General features: G+C 42.4%; 1 protein-coding gene across 1 annotated transcript; it reads right to left on the bottom strand.

The window, feature by feature from the left end:
* Positions 1–121: 121 nt before the first annotated feature.
* On the bottom strand, positions 122–18595 carry MCM6 (minichromosome maintenance complex component 6). Its single transcript, XM_083582216.1, has 17 exons — positions 18360–18595; positions 16704–16850; positions 16047–16157; positions 14785–15034; positions 12274–12439; positions 11471–11616; positions 10719–10869; positions 9702–9843; positions 8440–8581; positions 8232–8339; positions 7068–7223; positions 5482–5610; positions 4506–4667; positions 3686–3821; positions 2077–2241; positions 1401–1540; positions 122–613 (listed from the first exon to the last, which is right to left on the bottom strand). The coding sequence occupies exons 1-17, from the start codon at positions 18473–18475 to the stop codon at positions 497–499; spliced, it is 2484 nt and encodes an 827-aa protein (XP_083438342.1). The 5' UTR covers positions 18476–18595; the 3' UTR covers positions 122–496.
* Positions 18596–24587: the final 5992 nt, after the last annotated feature.

The following is a 24587-nucleotide window of genomic DNA, read 5'->3' as shown; positions in this document are numbered from 1 at the left end:
AAGCCTATAATTCAAGCATTGAACAACAGATCCCAAATCCGGTTTGGAGCCACAGCTTTATAGAATCCTATTTAAAGTGGTGTTTGGGCCTATTTCTGTAGCGAAAAAGAAAAAGAAATCATTTTGTATATAAAGAATGCTTTATTTTTCACAAATTAAGATAGGAGTCAAGGGGACCTACAACATAAGATTATGCTACAGAGATGCAGAAAAAAGTATGTAAAAAGGATAAAAGCAGCTGAGGATATGGAAGTTTTGTTCTAAAAAGCTGCCCTGTTAGGTTGCAGGGCCCTTTTTCTGGAAAGGAATGGAGAAGCTTTTCCCTTAATAAGAGAGAATTAAAAACAGAAGATGGGTGAATTATGTGACAAAGCTTTTTTTGGGTAGCCAACTATGTACAACAGTGATAGACAGATAAGATATAAAATTAGCCAGTTGAGTGCTGGTCTCCAATAGGGAATGGATACGTTGTGACTGTAGAATTGTTTCATAATCCCTAGTCTTCCAACAAGTAGTTAGGATTAACCACAAGGTAAGGGTCTTCTTCATCAATGCTCTGTCCTTCCACGGAATCTTTCAGCCCTGTCTGTGTGAGCTCAATTAGAATGTGGTCCTGAAATACAGAGAGCCTCAGTCAGGTCATGTTCCGAAGAGTCCTAGGTCACACGTTGTAAGACACCCCAGTCACAAGCATACTTACTTCAAAGGAAAATGCCATTGCTTTAAAGCAGGATTTACAGTGGTACCTCAGGTTACATACACTTCAGGTTACATACGCTTCAGGTTACAGACTCCGCTAACCCAGAAATAGTACCTCGGGTTAAAAACTTTGCTTCAGGATGAGAACAGAAATTGCATGGTGGTGGCGCGGCAGCAGTGGCAGGCCCCATTAGCTAAAGTGGTGCTTCAGGTTAAGAACAGACCTCCAGAACGAATTAAGTAAGTAACCAGAGATACCACTGTACTTCCAATTGAGCAATTAATATTATGCCCTCTTCATCTCCATTTCTCACAAAACTTACGTGCGCCAGAATTAAAGGCTACCACCAACAGCTCATCAAGTGCATTCTTCTGCATATCTACTGGGAAGAATGTACTACTGATTCAGTGAACTCGCACCCAAGTATGTGCAGTATTGCAACCTCAGATTACAATCATATGCACACCTACCTGGAACTAAGCTCCACTAAGCACAACAGGACATGCAATTCTATATATACTTGCTTGGAAGCAAGACGGATTTAACACAGTGCCATGTGCCACAAGGTAAACATGCATATAAGATGGGGCATTGAGCTAATCAAAGACCACATTATTTTTATCATCACATCCTTCAAGGAATTTAAAGTAGGGTTTTTACTTCAAAAAAACCTTACAATTTCAGGTATAAGTGTACGTACATAGTGTGTAAGACGATGGATCACTTTTTCTATTATCATCTTCTTATTTATGAGTTCTTCTTCAGAATCTATTTCCGATTCAATTTCCTTTAAATACCAGTTGATAAGTTCACTCTTTTTTAAGGAGGCGTCATCATCTTCTGCAGGAAGAAAAGAAAGCAAGGTGATGATGATGATAAAACACTCTGAAATCCCAGACTGACTGCCTCAAAAATGTTTCAAACATGATTCAGGAAGTCAAGACACCATATAAGGAAAACGCGTGCTGGCCGCGTAGAAGGGGAGCTTATTATTTACAGCTAAGACCTTCCAAACCAGGATTTATATTTTTTGGGGGGTGGAGGGGAGAGCAGAGGGGAATTGAACTTGCTGATCCAAATTGCTGAATTGAGCCCCAAATCAAATTTGGCAGGCTGTCCGCAACCCTACTTCCTCCCCCTACTCTTGCTACAGTTAGCATTAGGGGGAAATCATCTTGTAATGGTAAGTCGGAGGGTGGGAGAAGGAGATGATTTCATGGGGACTGTAGCTGGGCAGGGATGGCTTAAACCACATAACCCCACACGCTCCAATTCTGAGACCTTCCCAGTGGCTTGCACTTGGATTTCAAAGAACATGCAATGTGATTACTAAGCATGTACTTAATTCTGCACGCACCAAGACAATGATTTCTTACCTTCTTCCGATTTTCTCAGATGCATTACAATGAGGTTTGAGATTCTGCGATATTCAGGGAAACTAAGCCTTAGGGAAGCCTTTGGTGCCACATCCTTGCTCAGATCATCTGCATGTCCATTGATGCCGTTCACCAAGCCATTAACGACTGCAGTATCTCCATCTCCTGAGCACAGAAAGTTTTTGTACACATTATGCCAAGATGGGGACAGAAGCCGCAATAGAAGCACATCACGAATGACTTAATTGCCTGTTCCCCGCCCTCCACCCAGAACAAACATTTTGAAAGTGTAGCAGTTCATATCAAATGATGTTATCTATATTTTCTAGGTGACTTGAGATTTTATGGAGTCTTCCAAACAGATACCTTATCATTTTCAGTTCTGTAGCCATAAGGATTTCAGGGCATAGTTCTTATTTTCAAAACAATAAATATGAAAGATATGATGTATTGTTATCTTGATTACACCAATGCACGTTATTGACTGATTTACAGCTCCATAAGACACATATCTGCTCAGAGGTAAGCCCTCCTGACTTCAATGGGAGTTACTCCTTGGTAACAGATTACATGATTGTGGTTTAAAGCTCATATATTGGGTCCACAGAAAGGTTCTCTTAGTAGTCCACACTAAGTCCACCACATATAAAATAAAAAACAAAGAACAAAATGCCTTCTATTTTTATTTTTTAAAACAAAACAGGTTTCAAATAAAAATCCAATTCATTTAAAAGCTTTTTGGTGGACTAAATACTTGTTGAGAAGATGCTAAGCAGGGAACGCCAAGCAAGAGCTCCACCACTAAAAAGGTTCCACTTGAGATCTTAAACCTACTGGCTTAAGGCAAATGCACAGTGTGGTAGCACACGCTGCTAAAATATTCTCTGCTCCACTCTGCCTCCTGTTGCTGCTGCACTGCCAAGAAAACAAGCCAGAGCCTGACTTGTCATGAAGTCTGAACCTGGGCGTTTTTCTCCTTCAAAACAAACCATGAGCAATAAAGCCAGGCAGAAACTTTGGTTTTCTACACATTAAACCATAGCTTGTTTTTAACTATGCTTCAAGAGTACTGGAGGAAAATATATATGTATGTGTATGTATATGTATGTATATATGTACATATGTGTGTGTGTGTGTATCTCTGTGTAGATATATGTTTATATGTATATATATATGTGTGTTGGTGTCTGTATATATGTGTGTATATATATAATATATGTGTGTGTGTGTGTATGTGTATATATATGTGTGTGTATATATTTATCTCCTTCAGATATGCAGAACCCTAGGCTGTGCAAGGCTTCAAAGGACAAAACTAGAACCTGAACTGGACCCAGAAACAAGCAATTTCCAAGAATTATTTTATTATTAAGACGTTTATTTTGTGACCTTTATCATAACAGCTTTCAATGAGGCTATCAGGTAAAAACATTTGTCAGGTGTTCCCCAACCTGATGCCTTCTGAATGTTTTGGATCACAGCTTCCAACAGCTTCAGCCGGCATGACCAATGACCAGTGACAATAGGAGCTGTATTATAAAACATTCTAGAGGGCATCACAGGTTGTGGAAGTCTGATATAGTCTATAGTTCATCAGCAAATTACTCACTCTGAACTCCATCCTGGGCCTCAGGCTCATCAATGGCTTGTTCTTCATCTTGGTCTAAATTGATATCTGGAGTTTCAACTCTGATGATGGATTTGTTCAATAACCTGAAGGCTTCCTTCACATGTTTTGGATGGACCTTTACAAATATTTAAGAAGAGTCAAGATGAATAAAGAAATAACTGTCCAAACACACATTATTTATTTATTAAAAAATTTTACATGCCATGAACTCGTATAAAAAAAAATCCAAGGCCGTGTACAACAAAATATACGCGTGCAACAATTTACACACAGTACAATTGATGGGCTCCAAAACATCTGTTGGCCACAGAAGCAACAAGAGTACTTTCCAACTTGTCCCCCTTTCCTGTGCCAAGGAGAAAGGCTCCACTAACACTGGATTCACAGTCAAAAGCCAGACACCACCAACTTCTATAAATGAAGAAAGCTAAAGATACAGTTCATAAAATCGTTCTCTTTTACTTAACTCTCTTTCTCTCTCTGAAAGACTGAAGGCTTGTGGGCCACACAAAAACTTGCAGCTGGTCTAAAATTTCAGCTAAAAACTTCTGAGGGATAAGCATTTCCACCCCTATGTAGAAACATAAGCTAGCACTGGACTAGTTACAAACTGAACATGTACCATTCATATAAAAGGTTTCCATTTCAAGCGACAGTAATCCCCAAATTTATGCTTAAAATGGTGAGAATGAACCATGGGCATTTTTAGCTATATGTTTAAACAGAATAAAAATGTTAAGAACAGCTGCATTGGTCAAAGCTCTGTCCTGCTCCATACTGCCTCATTAAGTTTAGCTACCTCGTCGCAGCAATGCATCCGTGCCATTGCTTCCGACAGCCGAATCATGCTTTCCAGCTGCCGCACTGTGATTCTCCATGACGATTTTGTAATGCCGGAACCATCCCTCTGGCGAAGGCGTTTATATTGTTCAACTATAAAATCCTCTGACTCCTTAGAAATCTATTGGAGAACGAATGAAGGGAAAATGTGGTAAGCTATAGTGAAACCGTGCACTACTTCCCATTTATAAACTTCATATATTCATTGGGGCGGGAGAGTCAAACTTCCACTACAAACTAGATCAACAGCTGGATATGGATTCGACATTTATTTGCAATGAACAACAAGAAAGAATCAGTCTAAAAAAAATTATTGCGTAATTAAAACTTGCCTGTCTACTGTGATTGACAAGAACGGCATAAAAATACAATACAAAATTATTTATTTATTGTATTTATATGCCATATCTCCTCCAAGGGGCTCAAGGAGGTATGCACAATCTGCCCCCCATCCCCTTTTTATCTTCACAGCAACCCTGTGAGTGACTGGCCCAAGGTTACCATGTGAGCTTCATGGCTGAGTGGGGATTCTTACTCTGGTCTCCCTTGCCCAACACTCCAACCACTGCACCACAATGGCTCACCTGAACACTTCTTGCTGCATCAAACAACAGACACACTAAACTTTAGGCAAACCCAACTGGCTCCAAATCGCTGCCACAGAAGTAGATACCAGTTACACTACATCCTAATTAACCAGGCATGCGCATATGTGAGCCTGAGCAACAACTATGTTGAAGTCAAAGTAAAGTCACTTGATATCAGTTCAGGTTTCTCATGCCATGCTGTGCTCAAACTCTCTGGAATCACAGATCTCGTAGAGTTGGAAGGGACCACAAGAGTCATCTAGTCTAATCCCCATGACCCTGAGATTAAGAGTCTCATGCTCTATTGACTGAGCTATCCCAACCTAGTACTGAAGTCTGTCTCATTACCTTGGGTTTAAACTGCCTGGCAAAGAGAAGATACCTTCGGATGTCATCTAGTGAATACAGGCGATCAATCGATTCGTCTATCCTAGAATGAAGATCCACAATGCGTCTTGCAATGGCATAATCTGTAACCTGAAGAGGGCAGGTTTTGGTCAGAATACGTGAACTAAAGTTATAACAAATCATGAACAAAACAACATAATAACCATGATGCACCCAGCAACTTTCAAAACATTTGAGGATATCTCGATGGTCGTTTAGGTAATGCAAGCAGCTCAAATGAAACTGAGCTGTCCAATACATGAATAGATAGTCCAGTCAGTGAGCTCATTTGAGTCTTTAGGGGTAAAAAGAGAAACCAAAACAGGATTAAAAAAACAACAACAAACTACCATCTGTTGTAGAAGCAATCTGTTTTATACATTTTTTTAAAGGACTAAATATTCTATTATGCACAAGCTTCCAAATAATTCCATCAGCTTGGATCCTAAGAGAGTTCATAGAAGGAAAGTTTTCCCTCTCCTGCATCGCAGCCACCAGCACCCCCACTACCTGCCAGCTACCCTGAGGTGTGTGTTTGTGTGAGAAGAGAGAATATATAAAAATACACTGGAATGTTTCTCCCTTCCTCCAGCAATCTCCTGCACATCATCCTACATTATTCAATAATGCCCCCCAACACTCTAAAGAGGATTTTTAGTCAGGTGGACACAAGAGAGATGGGGAACTTTCCTTCCACAACTTCCTTGGGGTTGCTGCAGGGGCGTAGGAAGGGGGGGTGCGGTGGAGGCGGCTCGCCCCAGGTGCCATCCTTGGGGGGGGGTGACAAAAAGGCATGTCATCACACACAGGGGATTGCCCGCCCTACCGCCAAAGCACTCAGGGGATCACCCGCTGCACCGCTGACACCGCAGCCCCCCCCCCGTGCACGGCATGGGTGCCCACGCAGTTAACTCTGTCATTGGGTTAGCAGGGGTTAGCAAACTTTTTCAGCAGGGGCCGGTTCACTGTGCCTCAGACCTTGTGGGGGGCCGGACTATATTTTGGAAGGAAAAAAACTGAACGAATTCCTATGCTCCACAAATAACCCAGAGATGCATTTTAAATAAAAGCACACATCCTACTCATGTAAAAACACCAGGCAGGCCCCACAAATAACTGAGATGCATTTTAAACAAAAGGACATATTCTACTCATGTAAAAACACGCTGATTCCCGGACTGTCTGCGGGCCGGATTGAGAAGGCGATTGGGCCGCATCCGGCCCCTGGGCCTTAGGTTGCCTACCCATGGGTTAATGTCTTGGATCCCAAGATAAAATTGCATCTGCCACATTGTTGTAAGATGTTCAGGTTATGCTACTCCCACCCCATATGTGCCACTGTGCAAGCAATGGGCAGACTAAGACAGAAATGTAGCAATGGTTGTGGGGGAAGCAAAGACACACACATGGCAATGGAAGGGATTAAAATGCACCAATGGGAAGAGTATGAATGGGCAAAAAAAGAGAATTCCTAGACAACTGCATTTATAACTTGCATATTTCTGAGTCTAAAATGCATAATATACAGTATGTAGGTTACACATTACCTCATTGCATTCATCCACAAGAATAAAGAAGAGATCAAATCGAGACATGATGGGGGCTGACAGGTTTATGTTCTGTTTCAGAGACTTTGCTCTATCATAACGTCCACCAACTGGGTTAGCTGCGGCCAAAATAGAGGTCCTGGCATTCAAAGTAGCCTGTTAAAACAAGAACATGTTTGTTTGCTTTTCCTAAGCAGTGTAGAGTTGTTAACAAATTACAAATTACATAAAGAAAAAGTGTTGGGGAAGAAAACACAGCAGTTTCAATGGTGCCTGGGCACCAGTTTGATCAATCATGTAAAAAAATATCCTCCACCCTACCAAAATACATCAACAGGAAAATGATTTCCAGGAATACTGTGTAAGAACGATAGTAAAGCATTTATTATATTTTCCCTGCAACATTTATAACAAAGGTGAAAATCAGCATATTTCATTGCTGGCTACTTTCTTCATTGTTTATGTGGACGGGCTTTTTCAAAGGAATACATTCTATTGCTGTTTAAGGCCATCAACATGCCCATAATTATCAGGTGCTTAAGCCACTAACTTCATGAAATTATGGACACCTAACTTGATGTATATTGCAGCCCAATTGTTAACTTTCTTGCTTAGAAGCATGTCCTACTGGGTTCAATGGAGCTTTCTCCCCCCAAAAGCCTGCAAAGGATTATAGCCCAATTACCCAGTTTTTCACAGTGGGACAGATTTCTGGAAGAAATGTTTAACAGGAGGGACCAGCATGGAAAGTTGGTGTTGTGCGGATGTCTTGCAACAGTACTGCTCCTGCTGCTTTCCTGGATGGGGTGGGACAGAAAAACCATGAGGTTGGGACTGTTGCAGGACTCTCATAGCCACTAACTTCCCATCACCCTCTGGGCCCCTGCACTGGCCCAGGTAAGCAGCTGCTGCTGCCAGGGACTGGTGGGCTTAATTGTGATGTAGGCTTGTGGAAGAGGAAGATATCCTGTTCTGGATATAGACTACAGACTGACACCCTCTTCTAGAAGCGTTCAGTTGTAAGAAAAGTTCCTTAGTTCTTCTAATGGAATGAAACTATTTGACAGAAAATGGCCCAAAGGTCACCGGAGAAGCAAAGAAATCTCTCTCCAATACCATCTGAGCAAAGGATACACAAAGTTCAAGCAACACACAGCCACTTACCTTAACTCCTGCTTTAGTAATGGATATAGTCTGTTGCTCCATAGCTTCGTGAATGGCAACTTGATCCCTCATATCCATTTTGTCAAATTCATCAATGCAACAGACTCCCTAAAAGAGAGTGCAGATTCAACAACTGTACTTCCGCACTTGAAAACAAAAGGGGCCCCTCCTTTCAGAGCTACTAAATAGTATGCATTTGATAACTTACATTATCTGCCAACATTAGAGCTCCAGCTTCAATGACAAATTCATAGGACTCTTCGTCTTTCACAACAGCAGCCGTTAAGCCAGCAGCGCTAGAGGCCTTTCCACTGGTGTATACAGCTCGGGGGCTGAATTCCTCCACGTGCCTGTTGGTTTAAATTGGCAGGCTACTCAGCAATTCGCATCAGAAAGGGCAACACAAACACTACACTACAGTTGACTTTAAAGGTTTGCAGGCTGCAGGGCTCTGAATTACGTAGCTGATTATTCGATAGCCATGAGCAAGGGGGGAAAGCAAGCCTACTTAGTAATTACAAAGTTTTTGTTCCAACAAGTAGCAGCACCCTGCTCAGTGTTTAAGATCTCCTGCAGAGGCCCTTCTCCCTGTATTCCTTCCATCAGGAGAACGGAGGGCATCTACCGGGGGTGGGGGGCTTTCTCAGCAGTCATAATGGAGGGCACTCTCCCCACAAGGAGGTTGCCTGGCATAAAAACTGTTATCATTTCAGTGCCGGGTTAAGAGCAGTCTTTTTCACCTAGGCGATTTAATATATTCTAGTCATATTAGCAGAAATTGAGTGATATTTGTAAAGAAAACGATTTGAGGAATACATACAAAGCAGAAAGAAATGATATTATACAATACAAATCTGTGTTAAAAAAGAATGTTTATATTATGAGAATGGGTATAACGAGAAGGATGGGAAGGATTGTGTCGATGAATACTTTTATTGTGTAAATAATGTTGTCTTCTCTTGTCTTTTCTTCTTTTGATTTTTTTATTTCATATCTTTGTTTTTTCTTTATTTTTTCTTTTCCTTTTTTATTACAGTCCTTTATAAATTTTCTATTTACTACCTAATTTTCTTTTTCTTCATACGTAAAGAAATAGCACATAATGTTTGTACAGATATGTAAGATATATATATATATATATACACACACACACACACACACACACACACGTCATTTTTTTATTTTTGAAAGTCTCTACAACCCAATTAACAACGTCGTCTTGGTGCATCACAAATTTAAAAGACAGCAAAATACAATACAATCCAAAGCCAGAATAACTGGTACAGAGACAGAAAAGACCAACACAGAAATCAGCATAAATCCACTGTTTTACAGACAGAGGAAGCAATCCTATATCCTCTTACCAGAGACTAAAGCCTCCTAAACACAACATACACGAACAAGTATGTGTAGCCAGCTACCTACAGTGACAATGCAAGTTAACCGTATGCTAGTTCGCAAGAAACTTACTTAAGAAATTGACTCTTGGCAGTACTCGGATCGCCAACAATACAAACGTTGATGTCACCACGAAGTGAAGTGCTTTCTGCTGTTGTCTTAGGAACGCCACCAAACAGCATGAGTAAAACCCCTCGCTTAACTTCATCATTACCTGCATCACAATAACTAACAGTTAGTTTTGGGGACACTTACATTTAGAGTCAATTCTAAGAACACAACGCAGGAGAAAAGGTTGGATTCTAGTTGCTGTTATGGGCTGGCTTCAGACAGTAATTCAAACAAGCTTCTTCAGGGACTGGTTAAATCTCTGACAAGCTACTGTTCTGATTGAGCAGCACCAGCCTGGTGGACAGCCACAGGAAAGTCTCAACATCATAGCTGCTTCATCACCTCTCGCCAATATGGCATTAAAATGCAAACAAGGGACGTGATCGCTAAACATAATTAAATATTACAGTTCAAATTTATTTGTGTTGGACAGAGTGATTATGAAGATAACAGAGCAGTCAACAGGAATAAGCTATCTTAAATGGTCTATAAATCAGAGTCCAGGGTTATAATCATCTTTTAGAGCACAGAGGTTACTGAATAAGGAAAAGCCAGAGAAGTTATCTGTACAGATTAAAACCCACAATTACAGGATCATGTTCTCGCAGCAAGGTTTGAAGTAAAAGGTAAAACAAAACTAGGGGCTCTTTTTTCCATGGTCCCGTGAAAAAAGAATAAACAGAAAAGCAGCATTATGTATTTGCAAAAACGGCCAGAAAACAGCAAATAATCTTAACAAGGACTGCATGTAACTCTCAATTGCTGTATTCCTATCTTACTCTTTGGGTACAACACCACAAATGACATACAGGAAACTAAATTCACTGTTTTGATACCTCCTGTTCAGAAGGGATAACAAAACAAAACAAAGACATGAATACATATTAGACAATAGGAATTTAATTTGAAAGCTTCCAGCTGACTAGAAAATTAGTCAACGATAGCAATCATTACTATGGCTCCACAATTAGATCTTACCATGTATGGTTGGAAAGAGGCTGGTACAAAGGTTGTGATAAAGGTTTTTATCCTGGCTCATTTCAAATACTTTTTCCCACTCCTTTACTGACATCTGGTTTTTAATGCTTTCTGCAGTCTGTTCTTCATCTCGCAGCTCTTTGCCACCAAACTAAAACAAAGACGGTTGAGGGAAAATATATAAAAATGCAAATTTATTGCAGACTAGAAAGTAACTTAAGTCTTAAGTCAGGGAAGGGGATGCTGGGCGGGCTCCAGATGCTGTTGAACTCTTAACCCCCACCAGCCCCAACCACCATGGCCCAATGTTCAGGGGTGGTGGGGAATGTAATTAAGCAACATCTGGATGGGCACAGGTTTCCTATCACTGCCTTAAGGCAAAGGTGGGAAGTATGTCACAAGAGGACTTCAATTTAAATATCTCCAAAATGAGACCATTTAGGGCTGGATCTAAACATTCAACATGTGGCAGCAGAATGCAATAAAATATTTCAGGTTACAGGTGGGAGAATACTCCCCCAAGCGGATGAGGTTGGAAGGTTCTAGCCCAGAATTTGCTCCGCTGTTCTAGTTCTTGAATAAGAGTATCTAAAAGGGGTCCAATCTACCACTTTACTCTATTGCTTGGCGCAATGATACACTGAAAGGGCACAGAAGGCGCTCACCTTTCCCGGGGACAAGAGAACCAAATCCCATCATTAATATCTTCAAGAAAAATATTCTGGAAGCTCCTCTTCCTGAGTAAAGCTTACCCTTGGGTTCGTTGGTGCAACGTAACATGCTAGAAAGACCAATTTATAGGATAACTCTCTGACTCCAAGTGCACGAAGTCCTCTGACACCTTCAGTTTCATAGCCTTCTTTCCCACTCACACGAGAGCCAGTTTCTGCTCGGACACCTATAAGAACAAGACCTGTTTTAAGTTCTACTCCAGGAACATGTGGTCATTTTCAGCCTATGCATTTGAAAAAGGCAGAAAGACACAGCTCTTCACTTTGGAATGTAGGTGGGAATAGCAACGCCTGCACCAAATAAGCTCCCACACCACAGAGAAAGTAATTTGAGCCTGGCCTTTAGCTGCAGAGTTTCTGTGCTACACATGCCCTTTCTTTCTTTTTCTTTTTATTAAATTTTTATTTTTTACCAACAACCAAAACACAAACAGTGAAATCCCCCAGGAGGCTGGTACATTGGGTATACATAATCACTAACAACATATTCAAATCAACCATATGTACAACTTTATATACGTTAACACTCTTCCATCCACAAGGTTTATTTAACTTTTAACATTTTAATTGCCCCAAATTGTTCAAACCTACCCAAATAATTCAGTATCTTCTCAAACCAATCCTCCTCTTTCTCACTGAGCTTAAACCCTTTCATTCTGTGTATCTTCACAGTTAGATATTCTAAAATTCTATTATTCAGTTTTTTCCTCCATTGGTTCACCCCTAGCTCTTCTGCATTTTTCCAACTACTCGCTATAACCATGCCCTTTCTGAACAAGGAAAGATTCCCTCACACTGCTCTGCTCTGCACAGGGTCAACCAACCTGGGGTAGACAGCTGGGACACATCAGGCACAACAATGAGGGAACCTGTGAAGTCACACTTGTCACCAGCCTGGGCCGATTCCACAGCTTCAGCCCGCAGTATCACCTCAACACTGCGAGGAATACTTCCCCGGGGTAGCTCAGCTTGGGTCTCCTGAATACGGACCTGATGAGATAGGAAAAGCAAGCTGTCAAGAGGAAGTTATCTTATCATTAGTAGTTTACCTGAAAATGTCACAAAACTGAACCCAAATGTTTCCAGCCTGAAGACTACCGGGGGTGGGGTGGGGAGAGATAATGATGCTGCATTCCTAATGAAGTGCCTTACATTTTTTAAGAACCCAGAATTTTTGGAATTTCTAATTACCGGCATCAAGTTTCTAGGAGCCCTGGTAATGGTTACAAATACAGTGGTACCTCGGGTTAAGTACTTAATTTGTTCCGGAGGTCCGTTCTTAACCTGAAACTGTTCTGAACCTGAAGCACCACTTTAGCTAATGGGGCCTGCCGCTGCCACCGCGCCATGATTTCTGTTCTCATCCTGAAGCAAAGTTCTTAACCCGAGGTACTATTTCTGGGTTAGCGGAGTCTGTAACCTGAAGCGTATGTAACCCAAGGTACCACTGTACCTGATTAATTTTCAGGCTCTTTCTGATAGCTATCATGGAGCATCACCATAAAACAAAACTAACAGCACAGCTATTAAGCAGGTTTCCTTAAATGTCTAGATCACCCTCAGTAGGCAAAGGGCAAATCTCACAGGGAACACTGTCAGAAGGGCAAGCTTGTTTCTACCATGCTGACGGCTGTGTAAAAAAATTGAGATAGGGTAAGAAGAGAGTGAGGAACCAGTGGGCTTACAGATGTTGTTGGACTCTGACTCCCATAAGCCTCAGCCAGCACAGTAAATGCTCACGGGTTATGGGACCTACAGTCCAACAACATGAAGGCGGAGAAGACGAGACACAAATCCACAACCCCTAGGATAGAGACTGGGCAAGTGCCAATCAAAGCAACAGAAGACAACCACCAAAGAAGCAATACACCAGCAGCAAAAGATTATGTCAAATATAACTCTTAGTCTTCCATCAACGACAAATGTCTAAGCCCGCATTCAAAGCAGATTTTTGCTGATACACCTTTCTTCTTCTCAAGTGGAAAGCACTTTGCAAATGTGACAGGTCTGTACAGCAACAAAACACATGTGGTTCAAAATGGTAAAGAACGTTTCTAATATTGTGAAAAAATATCTAGAGAGACTAGGTGATCCCTATAGGCTGCACAATGAGATCACTTCTCAGCGCCATTGCTGATCTCTACAGCAGCTGAGACAGATTCCTAAATTTACAAGGTGCATCTTGCTCTTTGGGTTCTGAAAAACACCTGATAATTAAATACATTTTTCACTACAGAAAATTATTCTTAATAGGTTGAATATATGCACACTTTAGTTTGGATTGTGAGCTTACCTCCCGTGAAAGGAAGGCCGGGCCCCTTACGTTTGTGCAAGGTGTGCGTGTGTATATGTGCCTGACCTCTCATGCAGACAATTGCAGGGAAAAGTTACTGGGGAAATCTGACTTCATCCCCTCCTTCCAGTGGGAGCATGACATGAGTGAACTCCAGTCACTTCAATTATGAAGACAAGAGAACTTTCAGGTCTGAATACAGCATTCTGGATGACGAATGGCAGTAATTTACAAGAGCTGCCCATAAGATATTCCAGAGGGACTGCTGTGTTATCCTGCTGTAACGAAACCAATGCAGCCTTATGGCACCTTAAAGACAAACTCATTTGATATGGCATAAGCTAGAATGAATTTCGTAAGATGCACCCACTGTATCCTCAGTTGGCAGATTTTCACTTACACACAGGAAAAACACAAAAATTGCTACATTTTATTCAAGTACAGGTGGTGACCGTTTTCTGTACATCCGACTGACATGTGACTGCTGATGCACAGGTCGGACCCAGAAAAGGGCAAAAGAGGAGTGGAACAGGGCACAGTGGACTTATGTGTGCTCCGCTTATGTGTACATAAGCCAGGAATGGATCTCCTGTGCAAAATGTTTGCCACCTGTAGTAAGAGCAAAACTTTACACTTAAGAGACACAGGACATAATGCTAAATCATTGTTCAATGCTACATCAACAGGCCTTTACCGGCAGGCACCTGAGTTCCTTCTCCTTCCTGCATGTCAAGACTCCCGTCCTTTCACTATAGTTTAGTTTACTATTTTATCCAAAACCAGCAAACTAAGATTTGTTACCTACAAACCAAGATGTTTTGATTCTGGATGCCAAGGCAAGCATAAACTTGTTTGTCAATTTAGACTAAACGGCATACAATGGTTTGCCACAAACCCGTGAAAGCAGGGAGGAAATTACAGTTCATGTGGTGCCAAACCATGGTTTATTTAACTTTACAGAAGTTAAATAAGTATAGAAGACTAACCTGACATCACATCATGTTTTCAAGCCCAGCGGAAATTCTGACAATTGCTGAATTACCTTTTGAAAGTCAACGAATCTGGATTTGTTGGTGTCCAGAAGGAACCGTTTCCTATTGGCACAAACTGGGTTTCTGCAGATGTTGGGTTGTGTGTACTTGAACTGCTGCTCAACATCTTTTATCACTGTCTGGCAATCCAGGCACAGGAATGTTCCGCTTACGAGCTCTGGGTGAACCGGGTGGGTGCGGACCACTTGCCCGCTAATACGCATTAGCGATCCAATTCGAGCTGACGTCATTTCACGAATTCTGTTTAAAGAACAAAGTCACATTCAAAAGCTCATCTGTTTTAAAATACATTTCGGAAAATCAGATAGCAAGTGCATGGCCTATTATGGTCCATTGTTGTCCAAAGAGAACCAGAACTGACAAGTACAAACTGTTCTGTAGCTAAGAACAAAGAAGTACCTGTTCTGCTCACAGCAGTTAGGTGCAAGCCAACTGAATATGGTGGGATGATTTCCCTGACATTTAAACAGAGGACGTAATCAAACCTTTAGGAACCTGAGCTGCTGACTTTCAATCTTGTTCTCTGTAACTTTTAAAAATACCTTATTGAAATATTGTAAACAGACAAGACACCATGGTTGACAGTGTCTAACACCACATAAAGGTCCAGCAGAATCAACAGGACACACTCCCCCATTTTATTTTTGGCAACCTACAAAGGCTAGCGAGGTCATTTCATGATCAGGCTGGAACTGATTTTCTAGGCCCATTTCATTATGGGAAACCTGGAGCTAAGATGCCACCTTGAGACCCAATGGCTTTCATACTTTAATGGAAAGAAGCATTTGCCACAACATTAACCCACACAGCTAGTTCTTATTGGGCAACTTTTCTTAGTCAGGGCGGGCAAGGGTCTAAAGCACAGGTAGTAGGCCTCATATCTGCAAAATCGCTATCCATGTCTTCATGCAAAACATCATCAGCCTGAAAAAAAACTTCTCTCCATATTTCTGAAGCATATCCACATGGCAATGTCCTGCACATTTTCTTTTAACTGTATAAAAAAGAAAAATTTGATGGGAGTATGGTTGTGTGCATCAGGATCACTCTTCTTGATAAACCATGTTGGCTATCAGTATATTCTGATACCTGAAATGACGGTATAATTGGCATGGGTAGCCTATGACTCACAAGTTAATGGAGGCCATTTGAATGCTCCCGAATTGTAAATAACATCCTAAAAGAAGAAGCTTATTTGGAGTTACCTTACTAAATTGTATGCTTACATCTTTACAGTATGAATGTATCTTACTTGTGTCTGGTAGGTAGGTCCTGGAAAGCAACATAGAAGTCCTTATTGGGGGGAACATTTCCATGGTCTCTAGCAAAAGTTTTTACAGCTCGACACAAGAAAGGATAGACTCTGAAATAGAAAAAAGTTTTAGTGATGCAAATCTATATTTTATACCCTTTGGATCAAAGTAGCAGCATACATCATGAATTCCTATCCTGTAAAGTATCTTGCAAAGTACAATGGTAAAATACAGTGATACTAAAACAAGTGAAAAATATAAAACTGTGGTCTGACAAATCTGTTTGGCTTTTTGTTCAAGTAACAACTTTGCAAACGTTATTTAGTATAATTAACTATACTTTAAAAAACCCACCACCAGAGGGCTGTGAATGACAAGCACCTTTAACTGTGAAAACATATTCCCTTCTTTCTTAATGTTACTTAGAGCAGAAATGGGGCACCTGTGACCATCCGTATGTTTTTGAACTACATCTTCCATCATCCCTAACCAAAGCCCATGCTGGCTATGGGGCATGAGGTGGAGCCAAACATCATCCAGAGGTCCACAAGTTCCCCAGCCTTGACTTAGAACTCCTCTAATAAAACCCAGGATGGGTAAAATAGTTATGATGGAGCCAACTATTCAATAAAACATGTTTACTGGAGCCTTCTTACCTATAGAACTCTTCTTGGATTGTGGTAGCAAGCTGCTGATTAAACTGCTCCAGATCCTCAAAGCTCACAATTAACGTGTTTCTCTCTGGACGAATCAATTCCTCTGCATCTCGCAAGTATTTAACTTCTCCATCACTGTTCTGAAATCTGAAAATAGCAATATTTTAAGGGACAGTTTGCAGGAATCGTCTCCTAAATAGTGAGTCTGTGCACATGCTACACTCTGTGCTAAGACTATAAAGAGAAAGGCTTAAAAGCTAATAATGAGACACCATCACTTGATGGGAGGGAACCCCTGCTGCTACTGAACACCTAATGAAAAGCTGAGTTATCGCTGCGAGTAAAAATGTTCATTTTGTATAAGCTGCACACAGAATACTGAAGAGCCCTGACATTTCACTAATTATGCCACATGAAAAGGAAGGAAGCATCTAAATATGAGAAAAAAATACAGACCCCAGTGGTGTGGTCATCAGATTACAAGAAATAAAGATTACAGTTAGGAGGGTTGATGTAATCAGTGAAAAAATGAGAAAAAAATAGCTGCCTTTTATCAAGGAGTCGCACACTGCAGCCCATTATAAGCTTTGTAGTCCTATGCAAGTTTACTCAGATGCAAGAATCATTGAGCTCAATAGGATTTTACTGATTCGTAATAGTGTAGTGGTTAGTGTCCAGTGTTAGACTAGGACCTGAGAAACTAAGGTTCAAATCTCCACTTAACCATGAAACTCATTTAGGTGACTTTAGGCCAGTCATTGACTCTCAGCACACCCAACCCCACTGGGTTGTTGTGAGGATATGGGGCAGGAAGAGAACCATGTGCAACACGTTGAGATCCTAGAATAGAAATGTAGTCGTAAATAATTAAAAGTGTGCATAGGATTGCAGCTATGCAGACTGAGCCTATGTACACTTCCTCAGAAGTAAGCCTCAAAAGTGTTTAAGCTGCAGCGGCAGATTTACATTTGAGCAAAGACAAGGTGGGGCTGTTGAAAAGCTGTTTCACAGCACTTCAAAAGGTTAAGGTTATTCAGGAGGAGGCAACAGCGGATGCTGAATACTGCAAAGGAAAACCCCTACTACTACTCTTGTTTATTAAACTTATTAGTCCCTCCCCCCAAAAAAAACCCTAACTCAAGGCGACTTACAGCAGTAAATAAATAACACGTACAATTAAAACCGGCACAAAACTAAAGCAGAGTAAAATATTGATCCCTCTCTCCATGGGCGTGGCCAGGATTTATATAGTTAAGTTTTATTTGTTTGTTTGTTTGATTTAGGGCGGGCAACTGCGCCCCCCCGTACGCCCCTCCCCCCCAAATAAATAGGGCACACCTGTTGACATTTGGGAATGAGGCGCAATCCCAGCAATCAAACACACCTGTCCAAACAAAACAAAACAAAAACAACAGCGTCCTAGGGCCAGGAGAAGCACGATGTCAGGGGATAAATGCTATACACTCCCCCCCCCCTCCGCCAAGGGAAAGCACAAGCGCAAAAGCTACGGGGAAGCGGATGAGCGCCAGGACTTGCTCCCAGGTGGAGGGTGGCTATCTAGGCCTCCTAGCCCAGCAAAGCGTAGCGCACGACCACCGCCAAGCGCCCAACTCCGCCCCCCCCCCCGCGTTTCGCCCTGAGGCTCCTACGACTCACGCTTCGAGGAAGTCCTGGAACAGCTTCTGGCACTTCTCGGCCACCTCGTCGCGGATTTGCTTGAGCGGCGCCGCCGCCGCCGCCAGCCCAGCATCCCCCGCAGCGGCTAAATCCATGGCGGACAAGTTCTCTTTCTTTCTTTCTCTCCGGCTCCGACAGAGGGGAGAATTCGCGCCACTAGCGACGCCCTCGTGACAGCGCCCGCCAACCAGAAGCGCTCGGAGGCCGAGGCCACGCCCCACCGGAACGTCCGCCCGGGAAAACTTTTCGCGCCAAACCTGACGGCGCGGGAAACGGGGAGAGCGAGCGGCGGGGGCGTTCTGAATACGTAAGAAGCGGGCGCAAAGTTGTGCGCGCGCGCACAACTTTGCGGGAACAACCTCTGCCACTTCTCTGTGTGACACACACACACACACACACACATACGTGTGTATGTATATGTATACATTTTTGTGTGTGTGTGTGTGTGTGTGTGTGCGCGCGCGCGCGCGCGCCTGTATGTTTGTTAGAGATGAGCCTCTGCACTTCAAGCCAGACTTTATTTCCACCAATCAGCTGAAAACAAAGTCAGGTTGCGCTGAACCCTCTACTTTAGGAACGCAGTGTGACTGTGGTTAAGATCTCTGACTAGTTTGGTGTGTGTGTGTGTTTCAGTGCAACACACACACACACACACACACATATGTATATGTGTGTGTGTGTATATATGTGTGTTTCTCAGTGCAAGAAAACAAACATACATATATATTATATATGTATACACACGTGTGTGTGTGTGTGTGTGTGTGTGTGTGTTTTCTTGCACTGAGAAGTGGCAGAGGTTGTTCCCGCAGGAAATGTTGGTCAGTATTGGCAGAAGGGGAATCTCCTGGCCACCTGCCATAGAGGCTTTAGCGGAGATTCCTGCATTGTATGGGGTTGGACTAGATGACCCTTGAGGTCCCTTTCCAACCCTTATGAATGCAAGGACTCGAATTCTTAAACGTGCCTACTCAGAAGTAAGTGCTGCTTGTTTCCAAGGACGCTTACTCCCAGGCAGTTGTGCGTAGGAGTGTAGAAAAAAGTGGCGGAGCAGTGGCGCATCTGACCCGGTTTACTCTTCTTGCAGAGGCTCAAGCCCTGTGGGAAGCACGAAAGCAGGACGTGAGCGCCACACAGCCACGCTCTTCAAATCTGCAGTGCAGTTATTTTCAGCCACCTGCAGGTTTCCTTTCGTTTTTGTGTCTCGCGTCAGCCTCGAGGTATCTAGCCAATATGAGGCTAAGGCTTTCCTATGGGCTACTTGTTATCAGCCTTTAAAAGTACGAGGCCCTTTGCCCCAGACTACCTCAGTCAAAAAAAGCAGCAAAATTCATTTATTTACATATATTCCCAATATACCCAGCACCCAACAACCCAGTTGCAAAGCATATTAAATATAATTTTATTTCATGAATCTAAATTCATTTATTTCCACAACAAACACATTGATCAACCCAATTAGCCAATTCAAAAAGGTATGAAAGATTTGTAAATGCATTATTTCCTCAGAATACCCAATGGTCAACAACCCTACTAATCAAACTGAAGTAAATACAAATTTATTTATTTCCAAGTGGAAACATTTGAAGTAATCCTCAAATGAATTTAAGTAGAAATTAATGTATTATATTAATGTCACAACCCCTTCATGGATCACTGCCTTGCCGTGGCGAAGGGGCTTGAAGAACTCAGAGAAGCTATGAACTACGCCGAGCAGGGCACACAAGATGAACAGGTCATAGTGGAGAGTTTTGACCAAACGTGATCCACCTGGAGGAGGAACCGGCAAGCCACTCCAGTATCCTTGCCAAGAAAACTCCATGGACAAAGACAACAGGCATATAAAAGTTATGACGCTGGAAGATGAGCCCCTCAGGTCGGAAGGCGTCCAACATGCTACTGGGGAAGAGCGGAGGACAAGTACAAGTAGATCCAGAGCTGATGAAGCGGCTGGGCCAAAGCCGAAAGGACGCTCAGTTGCGGATATGCCTGGAAGCGAAAGGAAAGTCCAATGCTGTAAAGAAAAATATTGCATAGGAACCTGGAATGTAAGAACCATGAACCTAGGTAAGTTGGAGGTGGTCAAAAATGAGATGGCAAGAATAAATATTGACATCCTGGGCATCAGTGAACTAAAATGGACGGGAATGGGCGAATTCAGTTCGGATGACCATCACATCTACTACTGTGGGCAAGAAACCCGTAAAAGAAATGGAGTGGCCCTCATAGTCAACAAAAGAGTGGCGAAAGCTGTACTGGGATGCAATCTCAAAAATGATAGAATGATCTCGATACGAATCCAAGGCAGACCTTTTAACATCACAGTAATCCAAGTTTATGCACCAACCACTGGTGCTGAAGAAACTGAAATAGACCAATTTTATGAAGACTTACAAGACCTTATAGAAGTGACACCAAAGAAGGATGTTCTTCTCATTATAGGGGATTGGAATGCTAAAGTAGGGAATCAAGAGATAAAAGGAACAACTGGCAAGTTTGGCCTTGGAGATCAAAACGAAGCAGGGCAAAGGCTAATAGAGTTCTGTCAAGAGAACAAGCTGGTCATCACAAACACGCTTTTCCAACAACACAAGAGACGTCTCTACACATGGACATCACCAGATGGGCAGTATCGAAATCAGATTGATTATATTCTCTGCAGCCAAAGATGGAGAAGCTCTATACAGTCAGCAAAAACAAGACCTGGAGCTGACTGTGGCTCAGATCATCAGCTTCTTATAGCAAAATTCAAGCTTAAACTGAAGAAAGTAGGAAAAACCACTGGGCCGGTAAGATACAATCTAAGTCAAATCCCTTATGAATACACAGTGGAAGTGAGGAACAGGTTTAAGGATTTAGATTTGCTGGACAGAGTGCCTGAAGAACTATGGATGGAGGCTCGTAACATTGTACAGGAGGCAGCAACGAAAACCATCCCAATGAAAAGGAAATGCAAGAAAGCAAAGTGGCTGTCCAACGAGGCCTTACAAATAGCGGAGGAGAGAAGGCAAGCAAAATGCGAGGGAGATAGTGAAAGATACAGGAAATTGAATGCAGATTTCCAAAGAATAGCAAGGAGAGACAAGAAGGCCTTCTTAAACGAGCAGTGCAAACAAATAGAGGAAAACAACAGAATGGGAAGAACCAGAGATCTGTTCAAGAAAATTGGAGATATGAAAGGAACATTTCGTACAAAGATTACCATAATAAAGGACAAAAGTGGTAAGGACCTAACAGAAGCAGAAGACATCAAGAAGAGGTGGCAAGAATACACAGAGGAATTATACCAGAAAGATATGGATGTCTCGTACACCCCAGGTAGTGTGGTTGCTGACCTTGAGCCAGACATCCTGGAAAGTGAAGTCAAATGGGCCTTAGAAAGCACTGCAAATAACAAGGCCAGTGGAAGTGATGGTATTCCAGCTGAACTATTTAAAATTTTAAAAGATGATGCTGTTAAGGTGCTACACTCAATATGCCAGCAAATTTGGAAAACTCAGCAGTGGCCAGAAGATTGGAGAAGATCAGTCTACATCCCAATCCCAAAGAAGGGCAGTGCCAAAGAATGCTCCAACTACCGCACAATTGCACTCATTTCACACGCTAGCAAGGTTATGCTTAAAATTCTACAAGGAAGGCTCAAACAGTATGTGGATCGAGAACTCCCAGAAGTGCAAGCTGGATTTAGAAGAGGCAGAGGAACCAGAGACCAAATTGCAAACATGCGCTGGATTATGGAGAAAGCTGGAGAGTTCCAGAAAGACATCTACTTCTGCTTCATTGACTATGCAAAAGCCTTTGACTGTGTCGACCACAGCAAACTATGGCAAGTTCTTAAAGAAATGGGAGTGCCTGATCACCTCATCTGTCTCCTGAGAAATCTCTATGTGGGACAAGAAGCTACAGTTAGAACTGGATATGGAACAACTGATTGGTTCAAAATTGGGAAAGGCGTACGACAAGGCTGTATTTTGTCTCCCTGCTTATTTAATTTATACGCAGAATACATCATGCGAAAGGCTGGGCTGGATGAATCCCAAGCTGGAATTAAGATTGCCGGAAGAAATATCAACAACCTCAGATATGCAGATGACACAACCTTGATGGCAGAAAGTGAGGAGGAATTAAAGAACCTTTTAATGAGGGTGAAAGAGGAGAGTGCAAAATATGGTCTGAAGCTCAACATCAAAAAAACGAAGATCATGGCCACTGGTCCCATCACCTCCTGGCAAATAGAAGGGGAAGAAATGGAGGCAGTGAGAGATTTTACTTTCTTGGGCTCCATGATCACTGCAGATGGTGACAGCAGCCACGAAATTAAAAGACGCCTGCTTCTTGGGAGAAGGGCAATGACAGGCCTAGACAGCATCTTGAGAAGTAGAGACGTCACCTTGCCAACAAAGGTCCGTATAGTTAAAGCCATGGTTTTCCCAGTAGTGATGTATGGAAGTGAGAGCTGGACCATAAAGAAGGCTGATCGCCGAAGAATTGATGCTTTTGAATTATGGTGCTGGAGAAGACTCTTGAGAGTCCCATGGACTGCAAGAAGATCAAATGCATCCATTCTTAATGAAATCAGCCCTGAGTGCTCACTGGAAGGACAGATCGTGAAGCTGAGGCTCCAGTACTTTGGCCACCTCATGAGAAGAGAAGACTCCCTGGAGAAGACACTGATGCTGGGAAAGATGGAGGGCACAAGGAGAAGGGGGCGACAGAGGATGAGATGGTTGGATAGTGTTTTCGAGGTTACCAGCATGAGTTTGACTAAACTGCGGGAGGTAGTGGAGGACAGAGGTGCCTGGCGTGCTCTGGTCCATGGGGTCACGAAGAGTCGGACACGACTAAACGACTAAACAACAACAACAACATTAATGTCACAAATAGGTACATATAGAATTACCATAGTATCTATCAATTGTATGCTTCAATTTATTTTAGATTTTGTTGTGTTTGATGTGGAAATTGGTTGTGTATTTTTAATGTTTATTGTTTATGACTACTTTTGTTACGTTGTAGTTATGTATTTTTTCATGTTACAATGGTACCTCGGGTTAAGTACTTAATTTGTTCCAGAGGTCCGTTCTTAACCTGAAGCACCACTTTAGCTAATGGGGCCTCCTGTTGCTGCCGCGCTGCCAGACCAAAATTTCTGTTCTCATTCTGAAGCAAAGTTCTTAACCTGAGGTACTATTTCTGGGTTAGCAGAATCTGTAACCTGAAGCATCTGTAACCTGAAGCGTATGTAACCCGAGGTACCACTGTATAAGCTGCCTTGAGCATGGTTTGAACTGTCGAAAGGCGGCTTACAAATAAAACTGTATGCATGTATGTATGTATGAGCTCTGGTCAAGCGAAATCTGAAAGACCACAGCTTCCCAATCTCTTATACAGACCATGCTAAGCTAGATGGGCTAATTGATCTGACTTGAGATATGGCTTTCTATGACTGAGGGAGAAACAGACCTAAAGGAATTCTGGGAGGAAAAAGATTTGAGAACTGACAACTGTCAGTGTGCTGATTTACAAAGGCTCTGCAGACTCTGTGAATCTACCCTCCTGTCCCATCCCTCGGAAGGTGGTAGACTCTGCTTCTTTGGAAGTTTTTAAGCAGAGGTTGGATCTGTCATGGATACTTTAGTTGAGATTCCTACATTGTAGAGGTTGAAGGAGATGACCCTTGGGGTCCCTTCCAACTCCACAATTACAGTGGTACCTTGGGTTAAGAACTTAATTCGTTCTGGAGGTCCGTTCTTAACCTGCGGTACCACTTTAGCTAATGGGTCCTCCCGCTGCCGCCGCATGATTTCTGTTCTCAACCTGAAGCAAAGTTCTTAACCCGAGGTACTATTTCTGGGTTAGCGGAGTATGTAAACTGAAGCATCTGTAACCTGAAGTGTCTGTAACCCGAGGTACCACTGTATATGATTCTGTGATCACACATGACATTCACCATGAGGATGGAAGTGGAATTGCCCCAAGTATCATGTTTAGAGTTGATTTCTGCAGAAGTATTTGCATACAGTTACTAGGAATGAGGGACGCGGGTGGCGCTGTGGGTTAAACCACAGAGCCTAGGACTTGCTGATCAGAAGGTCGGCGGTTCGAATCCCTGCGACGAGGTGAGCTCCTGTTGCTTGGTCCCTGCTCCTGCCAACCTAGCAGTTCGAAAACACGTCAAAGTGCAAGTAGATAAATAGGTACTGCTCC

The sequence above is a fragment of the Podarcis filfolensis genome (genome assembly GCF_964270895.1).
Source record: "Podarcis filfolensis genome assembly, chromosome: 1".
Taxonomy (NCBI): domain Eukaryota; kingdom Metazoa; phylum Chordata; class Lepidosauria; order Squamata; family Lacertidae; genus Podarcis; species Podarcis filfolensis.
The sequence above is the reverse complement of the archived record's forward strand: the minus strand, read 5'-3'. Positions and strand labels throughout refer to the sequence as shown.